The 16,829-nt window shown below is 42.0% G+C and overlaps 2 protein-coding genes across 7 annotated transcripts in view; one reads left to right on the top strand and one right to left on the bottom strand.

Annotated features, from left to right (window-relative positions):
• Positions 1 to 402: 402 nt before the first annotated feature.
• Positions 403 to 6,991, bottom strand: mdh1ab (malate dehydrogenase 1Ab, NAD (soluble)). Its single transcript, XM_046401933.1, has 10 exons — positions 6,969 to 6,991; positions 6,167 to 6,266; positions 5,544 to 5,642; positions 4,958 to 5,054; positions 2,851 to 3,026; positions 2,483 to 2,605; positions 2,172 to 2,348; positions 1,880 to 1,993; positions 1,344 to 1,433; positions 403 to 1,130 (listed from the first exon to the last, which is right to left on the bottom strand). The coding sequence occupies exons 2-10, from the start codon at positions 6,167 to 6,169 to the stop codon at positions 1,008 to 1,010; spliced, it is 1,002 nt and encodes a 333-aa protein (XP_046257889.1). The 5' UTR covers positions 6,170 to 6,266; positions 6,969 to 6,991; the 3' UTR covers positions 403 to 1,007.
• LOC124065949 (WD repeat containing planar cell polarity effector) overlaps positions 6,170 to 16,829 on the top strand; it is a 66,391-nt gene continuing 55,731 nt past the window's right edge. For 4 of the 6 annotated variants that reach the window (XR_006844518.1, XR_006844519.1, XR_006844520.1 and 1 more), the window contains exon 1: positions 6,172 to 6,949. The gene's annotated coding sequence lies outside the window, so the exon portion shown is untranslated. Of the gene's footprint in view, positions 6,950 to 16,829 lie in introns of all 6 variants that reach the window. The other 2 variants (XM_046401925.1, XM_046401923.1) reach the window with 2 other exon arrangements.

Below are 16,829 nucleotides of genomic sequence, written 5' to 3'. Positions count from 1 at the left end.
CACTCTGACACTTCCTGGTATAAACATTAATAAAACCTGCATGTTTTCTCTGTCTATCTACCGATCTTTACTAATCCAATGGTGAAACCCTCTATATTGGACTGACTGTATTTGTGACCGCAACGTAGAGAACAAGATACATTTTCCCACAGGGACAACAAAGTATATAATCGGTGCTTCTATCACAGGGCTTATACAAAAAAAACCCAAAAAATAAACAACATTCACACCGACAACCAGTTCAGAGCCACAGATTCATCTAAAACACAGACACAAAGTGCCCAGCTGGAAAATGCCAGATAAAACTACTGAATATGCCAACTACATTGCACCTATTTGTTTACCTGTGAGAGGACAACATTCACACACTTGGATAACAAATAAAGCCACCAAAATCAACTGTATCATTATTTTTTTTATTATTGGTTCAGCTTTTTTAAAAGTTATCTATTCCAGTGTTTAACGACTAAATGCACCATTAACTATATGTAACAATCATCCATGTTTCACTTATCCCCAGACGAAGATGAATGTAAAAGAGCTGGTAACAAATTTGGTGTGCTTTCAGTATATACTATACACTTTAGAAGGAGTTTTACTTGTGCGTTGGTGTGCAGTGGCCTTGCTGCAGGTGTTTCTGTCTCCTGAAAAGGAGCCTAATGCCGGAAAACCACTCATAATTCAAGTAAAGTTGTGAATGACCTTCTTTTGTTCCACTTTGCAACAGACAGCACAGTAGTGCAAATACCTTGTCATACCAAAAAGGAGACAATTACCAAGCTTTTCTCTAACTTTGTGTGGTGTCCACAGGCTCATTTCTACACCGCAGCTTCCCAGCACACAAGTACAGATCCAACTTTACACTCATAAACACTGACACTCTCTCACGCTCTCTCTCACACACAGATATAGACTAATGCAGGGGTTGGTGGAGTGCCATATCACAGACGTGCGTCTGGAGTTTTGGGGCTGTCTAAGTGCTGGTTGGGTGGCCTTGAAGGGTCTAGTCATACTCCCAGGAAAGCCACAGCTGTATCCCTCTCCTCTATCAGCTCTGCTGCTGTGGCGTCCATCTTTGTCTGCGAAAAGCTGTTGATCTCCAGGCCCTCTACAATCTTCCAGGTCTTGTCCTGAGGAAACAGACACACTTTCATAAGTTTTGTATTTGAGAATGCTTACAAACCTTAATGTTCAACGGTTAACCGATAGTGCGGCATTTAAAACCACATACTGTTTCACATTCTGAGGACAAAGACAATGTAGTTTATTGCTAGCTACTAGTTAAATTCAAAACCCACTGCAAGCTGCCCGAGGGGTAAAACACGAGGTTAAATCAGTCTCACCTTGATCTGGACAGGGAATGAGTAGATGAGGTCTTCTGGGACTCCATAGGGGTTTCCAGATGAGTAAACGCCCATGGAGATGAAGTCACCCTGAAAACAAAAGAAAGTAAAGAGGAAGACAGCACAAACTGGTGAAAACTGCATTCAAACACAATATTACTTATTCTAGACATGATGTCATTTAACCCTTCATCAACACCTCATATACGAATAACTGTGTTTGCTCCACAAGTCTCAAAATGACAAGAATAACAAAAGGGACATAAAACTTAATCTACAGTAATTCAAGGTCTGTCAAGGTCTCTCAAGATTGTAAGAGATATTAAAAATCATTAAAATACACTAATAAATCAGCTTTGACAACTATAATCTCAATTTGTCAATAATTTCAGCTAGCCTATTAGATTCTGCCTCATCTTATTTTTCATATCCACTTTACCATATCACAAGTGGTTTTGCAAGTGCAGTCTCCTCTATTGTTGTTGACAAAGTAAAAAGCATTGCCACATCATAAGTACAGTGTATGTGATGTTTACCTCAGGGGTGCCTGACCAGATGTCTCTCATGTGGTCACAGATGGCCTTGGCTGCAGACATGGCACTGGACAGCTTCCTGGCCTTGATGACTGCAGCGCCTCTCTGCTGCACTGTCTGCCATAAAAGAACATAGACCATTACATGAACATGAAGTGGAAGTCAATGGGAATGTGGCCAGAATAGCTTGTTAAAAAGGCGATTTTTGGATACTTAAGCAGACCCAGTGTAATTTCAGTGTTACTAACAGAGAAGGAGTGCACAAATACATTACAGTCAATCTCCTTTAACTCACAGCGATGAATTCTCCTTTAAGCCAGGCATCATCCTTGACTGCATCAAAACAGGCGAGCTCACTACCAGACATGTTGACCACGCAGTGATGTACGTCTGGGTACTGGGTGGACGAGTGGTTGCCCCAGATGATCACATTCCTCACATGGGTGGCGGGAACGCCACAGCGCATCGCCACCTATGAGACCGCAGCATAAAGGACAGAGCAAATTCAGGCTCCACAGTCAGCTCAGAGAAAGAGTGTGAGAGCTAAAGATCTGGGTTTAATGCGTGAACAGAACTGGAAATACAACAGAGTGTGAAGGAGCACACCTGAGAGCGAGCCCTGTTGTGGTCCAGACGGGTGAGGCAGGAGAAATTCTCTTTGGGGATGGAGGGAGCAGACTTGGCTGCAATCAGACAGTTGGTGTTGGCAGGGTTTCCCACAACCAGCACCTGAAAACGCACACACACACACACACTTTAAAATACAACTCAAGAGACTCATCTAAGCCAACTCAGCATAAACTCTCCACATTGACATAGGGAAAATTTCTACATCCGCAAAACAATGTAACACACAGCACTTTAGTCAGAAGCAGAATAGTTTCACCCAACAGCCTCAACGCAAGTCGAAAACGAGGGAAGTGGACATAAATTTGCATGTCTGTGTGTGTCTAAACGCCGTTGCCTGTCATTACTTTGACGGTCTTCTTGGCGTACTTCTCCAGGGCGGCTCCCTGGCTCTTGAAGATGGCCACATTGGCTTTGAGCAGGTCCTTCCTCTCCATCCCCTCCTTCCTGGGCATGGAGCCCACCAAGATGGCAGCATCCAGGTCTTTGAAGGCCACTTCCTCCTTGTCAGTGGGGACAATCTCTGAGGGAAAATAGATTGGATTCATATTTCGATGTAAAACAAATTGTCACATTTTACATCTAAAAGCAACATTTAAACCACACCTCAACAGCATTCTGGGTCATCATTTACTCCTTTGCAAAACGAAACTGTTGGCAGATTCTCACTTAACTGGAAGCAAGTAGGTAGTATAACGATGTACAGGTTATGCTCATAAGGACAACTAATGATCAATAATGACAACTGCTATCTTACATGCAGACAAAAAACCACCACCCTCCCCCAACAACAAAGACAACCTGATCGTTTTATGTTTCTTCAGAGTCGCAACAGTGCAAGTACAAGTTTATCCAGTCATTTAATCTCTAATGGGGACACGAAAGCAGATAGAAATGGTGCCAGGCTGCCACCCTGACTGGATTGCAACTCAACCTTCATTTTACCATGAGACTTCAAGCTTGAAGGAAAGCGAAAGTGAGGTTTATAGGGAACCAGTCGAAACATAGTTTAATTAATCTACAGCCCTTACATTGTACAATCTGCAGCCAAAAACAAAAACTTCTGACCACTTTTCTACTGTATGGCTACAGGGCCCATCTCGGTGCATGAAGTGTTGTCTTTACAGCACAGTTGTTAATACAGGGGCCTCTCACAGCCCATGTTCAAACAAAGCAAAGAACAGCACCAATTCAAAGGAAAAATTCCAGGTCACAATGGAGATGGCACATAATGGCGCCTCACGACTCACGTCATGACAGTAGTTGATGACAAAAATAAAAAAAACCTAATGGCAACCAGGACCCATATTTATCAAGTGTCTTAAACCTTTAGGAGAGCAGCAGAGCTGTCCAAAATCCTTGACTGAATTTGTCAGGGATAATGACTTTACAAAACTCGGCGTGTTCTGCAAAAACAATAATTTACAATTTAACCTAAAATGAATACATGGATATGCAGTACAAAAGCAGCATTAATTGTTTGGGATGTAGCAACTGTGACTCTGTTTAACCATCAAATACTGTGCATATTAAATAATTTAAAATAAAGGTTGTCATGTCAAGCATTTATATTCCTTGATGATGTCGCCAAATGGAGCACAGTTTGTATAAAAAAGATCCAGAGAAGTGATTTTTGAAATGCTTAACAAATACAGCCCTGGATCCTTCCATTCAGTGTCTGTTTGCTCAGCAAAGAGGAGAGATTTTATTCATCCCTGAGGTCAAGCAAGCAAAAGTTGTATGAATTCACAGAAGTAAAGCACCTCAAATAAACCTGTCTATTTCAGTTTATTTTCAATTCAGTTTATTTATATAGCGCCAATTCACAACAAAAGTTATCTCATGACACTTTCCAATTAGAGCAGGTCTAGACCAAACTCTTTAATTAAATTGTAAAATAGAGAGAGCCCAACATTCCCCTACTACATTGTCTACTACATCTATACCCAGATCTCTGCGTACTGTTGTCCCAGTGACATTTAGAGGCTCAAGAAAGCTGAGAAGCATGCAGAAGCAGTTACTGTATGTGAAACATGCTGGCATGATGGCACATGTTTAGGACTGAGGACAGAGATACAGTTGCTTAGGGCGTGACTTGTAAGATACACATAATCTGAGCGTTACATTATTAACATGAAACAGTTTGAAATAAAGTTTGAAGAAACAGCATGCACAGAAATGACAGTATCAGTCAGCAAAACAATCATCTAAAACACATTAGTTGTGTAAATTAAGAGGATATCACCTACTTTAAATAAAGAATACATCTCTACTAATAAAATATTCTCATTCTCAGTCATTTAACTGAAAATATTATATATATAAATATATATATAGCTGTGTGTGTGGAAGCTGAAAATCAAATAATCTACATATTTAAGGAGAACTGTGATATTTGATGCCAGTCGTGTTATTTTATAGAGTCAATTATTTGTCCCACCCTCACATAGTTACCTCTTAGAAGTGGGAGGGCACAGTCCTGCAGCTCCATGACAACACCCTCCAGGACTGGCAACATGGGCGTAATGTCCAAAAGGAGCAAGATGACTGGCTGACAGGAGGAGGAGGGAAGGAGCAGGCCATGGGATGAGTGGTGTGTAATAAATAAAACATGACAGCTGAATTTAAACGCACTTAAATCTAAATTACAACGTATAATGTCAAGACAGTGGGAGATTGTGTTGTCTCTGGAACAGACTGTGAAGGCTTAAGCCCTGTGGCTCACTGACTATGGCCTGTGTCAAATGGATCAAGTGGTTTTAAAGTTGGCCTAAGACTCTTGGCACAAGATCCATTTCACTAACTTCAAGGGCAATCCTGGCTCGTCCCAGGGCGCATGCATGAGCAGGTGGAATCTGATCACTTCCTACAGGGACATCTATTCAATGTCACCCGCAGACATGGAAAACTTGTGATTCATAGCCATTTACTGGGGGTTGACTGAATCCTGCGTATATCTTGCACAGCTGCCCTTACACTGCCTAACGAAATAAGGGAAATGAGTGTGCAAATGTGAAAAAGACAAAGGCCCTTTCGTTACCTGATCTTTGCCAAAGACATCTCCCTTGGCAATGCTGAACAACAGGGAATAGGCAATCTGCCCAGCAGCGCCGGTCACCAGGACTCTAATAGGCTCAGACTGCAAGACACAAGGCAAAGAACACTGCTGTTAGTACTATTAGCACTGATTTCACTAAGACCACAGGTATGAAAGTGACATTTTAATTGTCCAGCGCATGTGGGCTGGGTGTCTATTCTTGTCAACAGGATTTACTAAAACAGGGGGTCAGTTCAAAAATAGACTCTGCCTTCCATAGACAACCAACTGTTACATAAGAAAACTAGGATATACTCAGGTTCATCGACACGTTAGCCATTCATTCAGCTGCACTGACTCAATCTATCAAATAATAGATAAAGAAGCAAATTACATACATGAATATGACACATGGACTGACTGACTTTTTACACAAAATAAACTTAAAGTATGTACGGGTTTGGTTACGCCATGCCGCGAGCCGTACCACCACCGTTAAAATCAATCTGATTAATTTCAAACTTTGCCAAGTGTTTACTGTATCAATTGGAATAACTTAACTGCAGGTTCATCTGCATTACATTGTAGCAGACGGAATATCCAGTGTGTTTGCTGGTTCTACTCACCATGCTTACAGGTCAGCTTGCACAGGCTCTCTCTCCCACTTCTCGCTGAACCCGGACGTCCCTCCTATATAAGACCTCGGCTGGTCACGACACTTGTAACCTTTTGACGGCAGATTGAATATCCGGGCAATTGTAGTTTTTAAATAGTTAGTGTAGTCCTTTATCAAAAACAACAATCCAGGCTCAACAAAAACTTAAACTCTAGATAGTTCAAGAAACTCCGTTCTTGGTAATAGCATTATTAAACGACTGTAGGGCTTTACAAGCAGGGTTCGACATGATATTGTAGAGTAATCTTCTAGCCGGCTACTACGAGGTTGCCACTGAGCTAGCTGGTTAGCACCGCAGAGCCGCTTGTTGTTGCTAAGCGACTTGTATCCAAAGAGCCATTTAGCATCTGGAGTACAGTTTGTGAGTTACTTTAGCTTAAATACTCGTTAGGAAGCTAGACAGAAAATAAACTTCTGCGGTCAGATGAATCGAAGAGCGACTAATTGCGTTCACATTTTCACATGATGCTAAATGCGTTTTAAAATGAGTTTTCAGTGGAAAGCAGGTTGTTAAGTTTGGATAATGCTAAACAGCCGGAGCGAACAGCGACTGCTATTCACGTGTCATCATAAGCAAACAACGATGGCCAGCTAGTGATAAATGTTTGCAGTCAAAGGCGTGTTTTAGGTTTTGTGGTTCCGTTATTAATGCTAATTTCAACAAGCTAGGAAGCTGAGCAGCCTTGGAGAGAGCTTGAAAACGTTTGCAGTTACCGTCACTGAAATAGTCAAGGTAAGTCGATGATGGTAACCTGTCTCTTGTAACCCGTCACCTTTCACCATGTCTTTCTCCATCCCTCCCTCCTTGTATCCGTGAGAGTGGTGTTTAGCACTCAAACACTATTTAGGCTCCCTGTCTTGGTTTCACTTAAATGCTTCTTGCTTGAACTTTTTTGAAATGGTCAGTAAATGTCAGCCAGCAGCATTCAGTCTTAAGTTTCTCTGATGCATAACGAATGATTTAAGGCTTTTGATAAAAACCTTACAAAGGAAAAGACTTCCAATATTTCTTTATTGTTCCATTAATATCACATGTAATTAATTCGCTGCATGCATCATAAAATGTGTTTGAAAGATTTTGAGACTATGATCCAGTTTGTTTTTAAAGTAGTCTCCTCATCCTTGTTACTTCACCAAAGGAGGTGTAAAGTGTTTCTTTTTCCTATCTTGTTTTGAGTTGAAAGGAAGGACCCTATTGAAGCCTGGTGTTAGGTGAGCGTGGTTATCAATCTTTCATGGCCTCATTACGGGCTCATTACATGACTTGAACAAAAAGCACAGAAGATGGCGTTACACCTGGTTGGAGTCAGACTGTGGTCTCATTGTAAGCTAACTTGGCTGGCTGTCTGCTGCTTAGAATATTGGGCCAAATGATATTATAGTTGAGATTCTTTGTAAGTATTGGTGGGTGTGGCACAAGCATCATTTTCTGCTTTGGTTCTGTTTTTTAGACAACTTCTTTCTCTCTCTCACTCTTCTTTCCAAAGCAGTAAGAGTTTTGTTTGCTCGTTTCTTGCTTAGCCTCTCTTTTTTATCATTAACACAGTTGCTTTGATCACTTTTTGTATGTTGAATTTAACACTATGAATGTCTTCAAGGAAATATTAGCCTAAAGTTTGCACCTTTGTCTAATAATCAAAGTATTATTGTGTCTTTAACGGACAACATGTCGTGCAGACTGTTTCATTAAGAACATACTCTGGTCTTTAGTGCATCTATCCCCATAGCCGCCACCCTCATTACTATTGATTTCAATAAAATTAGATTCAACAATGTCTGATGGCACCAATAGCTGTAACATCATATTGTCATATTGAGTCTAAATAAAAAAAAATATTTCATGAGTCTATATCGCTAATTTCATCAGTCTCCTGTTTCTTGTACAAAGGGGCATTATTTAAAGATCAATCAAGGAGATAACGTAGATGTAAACAAAGGCGAACATTTGCTCTGAGAAATAGATGGCTGGCGTTAAAAAAAAATCTTTGACATATTGACATTTGGAGTGGACAGCTGGAGTCTATAATGTCATGACACACACAGTGGAGCTTAGGGACCCATGATCAATAAATAGCAGGGCTGCTGTTCTGCAGGTGGCTCTGACCTCTGACCTGTTGCAAGGAATTTCCCAAGTCAATCAATACAACATCACTAACACAAATGACACATCCTCTACATCCCCCCCGGGATTTAATTTATTCATAAGCGCAGGAGAGGCATGAGGGGATTTTGCTGGAAAGTTATCAAAAAGATGTGAACACACGTCAATAGTTTTTTCCAATCCATTTTTATCACAATACAATTTTACTCCTTTTACTCATGAGAGATTAAAATTTCTTTTTCTGTTTCTACTCTGCAGAAAGTCTGATAGCATGCCATTTGATGGAAAATAAATAAAACTAATGGCACAGAATGAACCTGAACCACCACCAGTTCTCCATCCAAAGCCCAAAGCTGTCTTTCATTTTTGTGCCCCCACCTGCCAGTGACAGGGACTGACACGGATGCTTCCCTTCTCAAAAGGCTCTTGTGTGAAAGCCTGATTCAGGGCTGTTTAAAGCAGCTGCCGCGGCCTGGCAGTGTTCCTCTCAGCTCCTCTCACATTTGTACCCCACTGCGTGCCATGTGCTTGTGTCTATCATAGGTGTCAGTTTGGGCCAAACAGGTGCTCACAGCTGTCTGCTGGCTGGCATAGTGCTTAATGATCACACTGTGGTTATATTACTTTGATTGAAAGAACCTTGAAATATGCTGTAGTTTGTTTTCGTTATTCTGTTTAACTTCGTTGCTATGGAAGACAGAGTGAAACATGTATCTACAGTGAATGAATTGAAAGTGAGTAAGTGAAAGAAGATTAGTAACCTCTTTACAGTAGCTGTTTATAGTTAGAAGTTAGGTAGCAAAATGGTAAACTAAGTATTGTCAGTGAAATATGGATTTTTCTTTGACTGGCTCTTTTTCTCCATGCAGCTAAATTACACAATCAGGAATGTGATGCCAATGAAGCCATAATAAGGTGATGCAATGTGCCATGAACTTATATACGTCAATGTCCCGCAACCCCCTAAAGTTTTTATTAAAAAAGGCCTGTGACAGTTATGACTTTTACATAAATGGACCTTTGAAAGAATCTGTCGTTGCTGTGACTGTTATTTGACGATTTAGACCCGTGTTTATTTTCTTTTCTAGCAGTCTCCAAAGTCAGGTTGACATGAGCGGATTAGGCATACTTTGTCTCCGTGAAAAAGGAAATCGGAATGAAACCAAAAACAGCAGCGGCGCACATGATAATATCTGGTGCCAGTTTGCCATGTCGGCCTGATCCCACTGTGTGTGTGCTGTGAAAACAGTCACCATTGTGGGTGTCTTATCCCAAGCACAAGGCCAAACCTGGAGCCCCACAGAAGCGAGGATAGTAGGCAAAGTTCACACATGCATAAATTCCCTAAGCTGCACACACCCATGCATACACTTATGCACATGGTGTGTGAACATGCTCAAAGCTCAGCAATGTCTGGATTTTATGCATACATCTGCACACATACCGAGTAAACTGTCACACTCTGAGCTGTGAAAATCTTAATAAGTGCATGAACAGCAGCCTCTCTACCTTTCCACAGCGTGTCTCCTGTGTTGACCCCTCTCTTTGTCCGTTGTCCACTCGATTTCCTCCTCCTCTTTTGTTCCATCATCGTTTCACCTCCCTCATCTCCACCCTTTCTGTCCTCTCCTAGTTTATCACCTCCTATTCTGCTCCCCCACTTGTCCTCGCAGAGTGCACCTGAGTGACCCTGTCACGTTGGCAGCTGGCAGGCAGATAGCCAGCACGCCCAGCAGCCTCAGTATCAGTATCTTATCTGCCTTGCTAGACCAAATAGCCCTCACATTGTACCAGCAGACACGGTAGATTGCAGGTTGCATTCACACAAGCGCACCCACCTAAATACGCAAGCAACACACAAAGACAGCAGATAATTGCATGATTGTCACTGCTCTCTGTGGCATATCTGTGCCATGTTCCTGTATGAGATTAGTTGATGAGCTTTAGATCAGATGGAGCAGTGATTTTTTTTTTTTTTTACCAACACTGTAACACAGACAGCAGCTGTGTTTAAAATGAATCTGTGGCCTTGTCCTTTTAGTTGCAGTAGCCATAATAATCCACTAGGTGTCAGTGTATGGCTGTAGTTCTCCTTACATAGAACCTGGAAACTGGTGTTCATCGATTTTGTAGTGAAAACTGTCCAAACACACTTGTTGCTGCAGCTGCAGTCTTACATTTAAGAACTTTGCATATGACTTGAAAATTATTCATTCATGCTGTCTTACTGAAATTTGGTAACTATGAAACTGAATGACTCCACTTTGTTTGTTTGTGTGAGCCTACTCAGACATGCGAGTGGGCTCGTAAGCTTTTTGAAAGGCTAAACTCACTACATTCTCAAAGCGTCTCTGAAACAACCTTTCCTCAAATAGTTAGTTACTGCAGGAGGAATAAAAGTGGAAAAACAAAGACGTAAGAGACATTTATAAAAGAAGAAAGATAAGTGCAACACTGGAGCATCTTGAAAATTATAGGGAAAGAAATACTGTAGAAATACTGTGGCACATGTAAAACCTTTGTGCCTCCCTTTTGTGAAGGATGCTGAAGATGACAGTGCTCATGGGGAAATAGTCAAGGCAAGTCAAGTTAAGTTCTTTTAGCTTTCAACATGTTCTTCTATTATTGAGATCATTATCAATGCAACTTTTGTGACAGTTTGAGTGCTACTGCTCAAGCTTTAAAAAGCCTCATCTATCTGGAACTGACATGTCATGTAGAAACAAACTTCAGACAAAATTTGCATCCATAGCGTACTTGCTGTAAACCAAATTCTTACCCATATAACTGAGTGATGCATGCTTGGCCTTTATTCATTCCTGTGTAGCGAAATCTAATCACTCTCTATGCTGTGCCCTAATTATAGCTGAATTTTTGTTGTCTATCGAAAGAGATTTTTCCAACCCCATTTTTACACTGACTAGAGCACATCTTCCACATAAGCCTTTGTTGAGCTGAGATATCTTACATTGGTTGCATCCAGAAATAGCCATATCCATTTGAGCTGTTGTCACTGTGTGGCTTTGGCACTTTTAGGACGAGGCCTGGAGGCGTACAAATGTTTCCAGTCTGCCTTGATGTACGTACTACCTGTCAGATTCACCGATTGTGTGTGATTGAAACCTGAGAGGGACTTTGTTTCTTGCCAAGTGTTGGCTTGCTATGGGGAAGTGGGGGGAGGGGAACCAAACCCTCAGTTTGAAATAGCGCAAAGCTCTACAAACACACCAACTTCTTCGCACTGATGCAGAACTATTCAATTAAATCTCATAATGTATACACACCAAGCCATTCTCAGAGGTATGGTTCCTCCCCTGAACAAGCCTCAACCACGCTGTGCCTCTCTCTCTCTCCCTCTTCCTCCCTGAGGTGTTTGCATAGGGAAATGGTCCGTGAAATAGGTTTGATGGAATCAAACTCCATATTAAGACAAATACATATTTCATAGCAGTTGATAGACTGATTGATGGGGCTTGTGTCTTCATTTCCTCTGAGTACCACCACTAAGGAAGATATTTATCACAAACAGTGAAGGATCATGGCTTGTTTCAGACAGGAGCTGTTCACTTGTTGTGTTATGATTTTGAATGTTTCTTGTGTGTATCTAAGTGTTTTTATGTGTAAATAAGAGTGTTTGTGTGCTCCTTCAGAGTGACCACAAGGGGACACCAAACTGCCACATGATGATGTTCTGATGTTCCCTGAAAGCTCACTTTCCTTTCCCTCTGCTGTTCACAGCAGCAAACACACTTTTAAAAATAGTCACTCAAGGATGACCAGAAATGTGGCAGCAGCAGTGTCCTGCATCCACAGCCAGCTGATGTGGCAGCAAGCACGCATAGGAGGGGGTGGAAGGTGGTTCACGTTTTTATCAGTGCTGCTGTTGTTTTAGCAAAACGAGGCTGGCTGACAAACCCCACCTATCCCACTCGCACCACCTTTCATTAACTTCAAACCCCAAATCCATCCAACTGGACCAGTGACGGCAACTCGTTGCCGATGCTGGCGGTCACACCCCTCTGCACATCCATAATGGTCTGTGGCACAATTGGGGGCCACGTAACCGACAAAATTCTGGGTCCTTCCAAGAGGCCGGTTGCCTGCAGGTTACCAGCAACAGCGCTTGTCCCTGTTTGTCTGCAGTCACTAAAAGGAAAGAATGTTTTCCCCCACAACATGGCTGTGTGGGGATTAAGACCCATTCTGAGTGGCCCCGGGTCGTGCAGCAGATGTTGGCCAGGATAGCGCTCGTTGCCGTGCCGACAGTGAGCCGGCAGGATTGGCCCGCCCAGTCGATGTTAAGCCCATGTACATGTAACTTCCCACCACCATTGTTTTTAATGGTGGTGGGAAGTTTGTCGCAGTGGTCACACATTAATTCATGTACACTGTCTCTGATCGTCATCACACACTCACGCTGGTTGGCGTTTGAATATTTTCACATGCTCGTTGGTCACATTGAGGTTGTGCCAGAAGAGTTGTTTAGGTTCAGACCTATTTCTGCTTGGTGGGTGGACATTATTGCTTAAATAGGTTTATTAATTTCTGATTTCTGATTTGCCTTGCCTTTGCCTTGCCTTTGCTTTGCCTCGGGTGTGTACACGCGCTAACATCATATACACGTGTGGTCTGATCAGTTTACACACATAGACCACAGTTGTAGATAGTCTGTCAGATGTTTAATGTAATGTGTTGTTTCAACTGCTCTTTTGTGCTTGTCACACACAGCCTCTAATCAAGCTTGCTAAATGTGAAGATGGCATTATGGATGACAGAAAGTGTAAATATGGTACGACTTTGTGGATGATTCTGTTGTTGCTGATTTCACTTTCTAGAAGAAACAACTGTAATCTGACTGAAAGTCACAGCAGCTGGACAGTAGATGTAACAAAATATTCTTTTAATCGGTGAGACAAATAATGTATGATATATGATTTTGGTAATAGAATGCAAGAAAGGAGAAATGAGTTGGATAAAATCTTGAGCAGGTATTTCCTACAGTCTGTAACAGTAAACATTTACCTAAACACGTTTGAGTGAGTTTGTTGAATTATAGGCGTGGGGTTTGGTTGTATGGTCGTTTGATGTGAAAGACGAGCCTGTTCTCTGTACGTCAGACAGGTCTAACTGCAGGGTGAATGTGTTTAACATGGTTCCCATTGCAGGCCCCTGTGGTACTCGCAACCATCAGGTTGAATGGAAAGAGGATACAGCGTCTGACAAGACAGGACTTGACCCAGGAGTAGAGGCAGAGCCCTGCTATTGTTCTGAATAAACAGCAAAAGTCAGTGTTGTAGAAGTTCTTCTTGTGTGTGTGTGTGTGTGTGTGTGTGTGTGTGTGTCTGTCTGTCTGTCTGTCTGACAAAGTGAAGGGAAGAACTTCTTAGGGTTAACGGGAGCATAACCCTGACAGACACAGTGTGTCAGTGTGAGTGTGTCTAAATCAGTGGATATGTGTGTGTGTGTGCTTGGGTGCAGGCCATGTTGTTTGACTTCCACAATGAGTCTACCCTCTATGGACGAGTATTGGGTCAGGATTGGGCCGTTTTCATGCACGGCTGGGTGTTTGGGCTCTCTGACAGATGGAGAATAGCCAGATGTGTGTGGTACATCAGTGTGTGTGTGTGTGTGCACAATTGTCTTATTTTTTTTTCCACTTCCATTGTGTTCATTTCAACCCTCAGCAGTAGATTTACAGACCCCGAACTGTAGATGACAAATAACCTGACTCCACCATGATACTGTGTAGAAAGAACTTTGAATGTGTCTCTTGACATTTTACAAGTACAAAGCTCAAACTTTATTAAGCCAACTCTATAACAAAGGAGTTGGCAATTATCCTTTCTCTATTTGTCTGTACAGTTTGTGTATTGTTATGGTATTTGGCATTTGGTACAGTGCAATATTTTTAGAGAGATGAGAACAAATAAGGAAACTAACTAAGAAAAACTGTTGGTCAAACAAGTGAAGCAATTTGTTGTTATTGCTGGTAATGTAGGATGACGATTGTATTATAATGTAAATGATTGTTAGCTGCTGTCATATAACATGTTTAAATCGCCATATTTAGGTCATTGCAATCATCAGATGGGAATTGATTTAAGTTTGAAAACCTGACATCCCGCTACAGATCATACTACAGCGATGAAGTGTGAGAGACAACTGCCAGCTAAGGACAGAAGACCTGAGAGTAGACATTAGAAAGGATTTTATTCCTAGTTCAAGACAGCAGCGCACTGCACCAGGGGAAGAACGGAGATATGACACGAGCGTCCAAATCTGAGGTCACAGCAAAGAGAACGGACTTCTTGGTCCGAGTGCCATCGATGTCCGACCGCTCTGTGCCATGTCAACCTGTCAGAGAGAAGGGAGGCAGAGGGAGGCACTGCCTGCTGAGAGGTGTCCAAGGTGTCATGGCCTCGTCTGGGAGGTGACAGACAACCTGAGTGTGAGTGTGTGACAGGGAAATAAGACCGCTGAGAAGTCTAGGGGACGTTTATCGTGACCTTTCGTGTTGCCAGGGTCCATCTCGCTCTGTGCATCTGACAACAACTTTAAAGGACCTCATCTCTCTGAGCCTTTGACAGAAGTGTGTGTGTGAGTGTGTGTGTGTTACCCGAAAATACATGTTGTTGGACACACCAACTGAGGAAAGCTTTATCTAAACTGTACGTTTCTGTGTGTGTATACACATGCAAAATAGAGCTACGTGGCATTTCTGCCCTAAGAGTAAACACATTGCAGCGATGCAGGCACATAATGTGAGACAGATGCAGTCCCTTAGAGTCACCATAAAGGTAAAAAGTAGTTTCTGATAAACAAAATTGTACCATTTTTTCTGAACTAATGGTACACTTGTTGAAGTTATGTAAGGTAAAACACTGGATGAGGTGTCCGGTTGGTGTCGGTGAAGAAGCAGGTGTCTATTATTGCAAAGACGTGGGCTCAGTATCCACCTGTAGTGCTTCCAGGTTAGCTGTCACTGAATGCTCTCACGGGTTTACCAGGCAAAGATTACTGTTGCATTCATGAATAACAATAGCAATAATGTATAGTTTTCTTATTGTCCAGTCCCATGGAAAGACCAAAGCCAACAATGCCTTGATGCATGAATTAGGTGACATTGTCTTTCATTATGATGAATATGGACATTGTAGTTTATTTTGATTTGATCTGACTTGCACCATCCTGTTGCCATAAAGAATATAAAATACCAGCACACCAAATTTGCGATTGAAAGTAGTCTATAACAAATGCACGATATCTGTTTCCTCCTGTTTGTGCAAGACAGTCTAGTGTGTTGTTAGTTTTGGTCTTGTCATGGGATTTGTTGACAAGTAACAAAATATATAAATTATGAACACCTTTTTCCTTTAAATGTTCTTTTCAGCCTCTTGGAGTATGAATTTGCCACAACTAACTTACAAATAGTTGACGTTACAATAAAAAAATATAAACGTAAAAGATAAAACAGAAAAGTAAATCCCCTCAGAGTGACGTGTGTGTGTGTGTACTGTATGAATGTACTTGTGTCCAAGGACTAATGTTACACATGTGTCTGTGCGCAAATAAGCATATTTCATCTTTCTTGTTTGTTTGCGAGTCCATGCGTGTGTTTACTGGTATACGTGTGTTTGTGGTCAGGAGGTGAGGGACGAACAACAGGACACCAAACAGCTTTAAAAGAGGAAAATCCAACAACATAAACAAAACCACGGTCAGTGTGACACGTGTCACCTTCGCTGCGACAGGGGACGGACACCAGAGAGGCGCAAAGTCCCCGAGAATCTCTTTGAAGTCGGCAAGCAATTGTGCTGCTGGTTTGGAAGTATTGTCTCTCCTGCCCTTGGGCGTTGCTGTAGGGCAGATGCACCCGGCTTTTAGTGAAACACTTGGCCAGGATTAGGCCTATTAGCTGAGCAGGAGTGAAAGACAACCAGACTGGAATCTGGTCCGAATGTGGAAATTTTGGATTGTTAAAAGATTTAGTTGGCATGACTAAGCCAGGGACCTGCCTTTCTCTCTCTCTCTCTCTCTCTGTCTCACTGATTGTGCACTAAGGTCTTGATTTGGCAGGGAGTTTGTTGGAAAAGACATTCACCACCAAACGTCCCTTTTGCTCCGTCTCTGTCTCAGTCATTACTGGTGCTGTGTTTGTGTTTCTGCTCCAGGCGTTGGGTAAATACCTCTGCTGGAGTAAGTTCTCTCCCCCCCCACTTCCCGCCTTCCTCCCTCCATTACCTCCACTAATGACGTTTACACATCTGCTTAGAAGAGCCTCCACTCATCTCTGTGTCACCCCGTGTCCGTCTCCGTCTCCCTCTCTTTGTTGCACACACAAGCGTAGAGATACACTGAAGCTGAAGGATTGTGTTTAAGAGTTACATTCTCAGTTGTTGGGCTGCTGAATTGCTAACCTAATTTCGGAGAGCTAGTACAATTCACAAGCATATAATGTTCACACTTTTGGAGGTTGAATAAGTCTTTAGCGAACAAAATAATAAGACCTTCA

Source organism: Scatophagus argus, chromosome 10 (assembly GCF_020382885.2).
Source record: "Scatophagus argus isolate fScaArg1 chromosome 10, fScaArg1.pri, whole genome shotgun sequence".
Taxonomy (NCBI): domain Eukaryota; kingdom Metazoa; phylum Chordata; class Actinopteri; family Scatophagidae; genus Scatophagus; species Scatophagus argus.
This window is presented reverse-complemented; position numbering and strand designations above follow the sequence as displayed.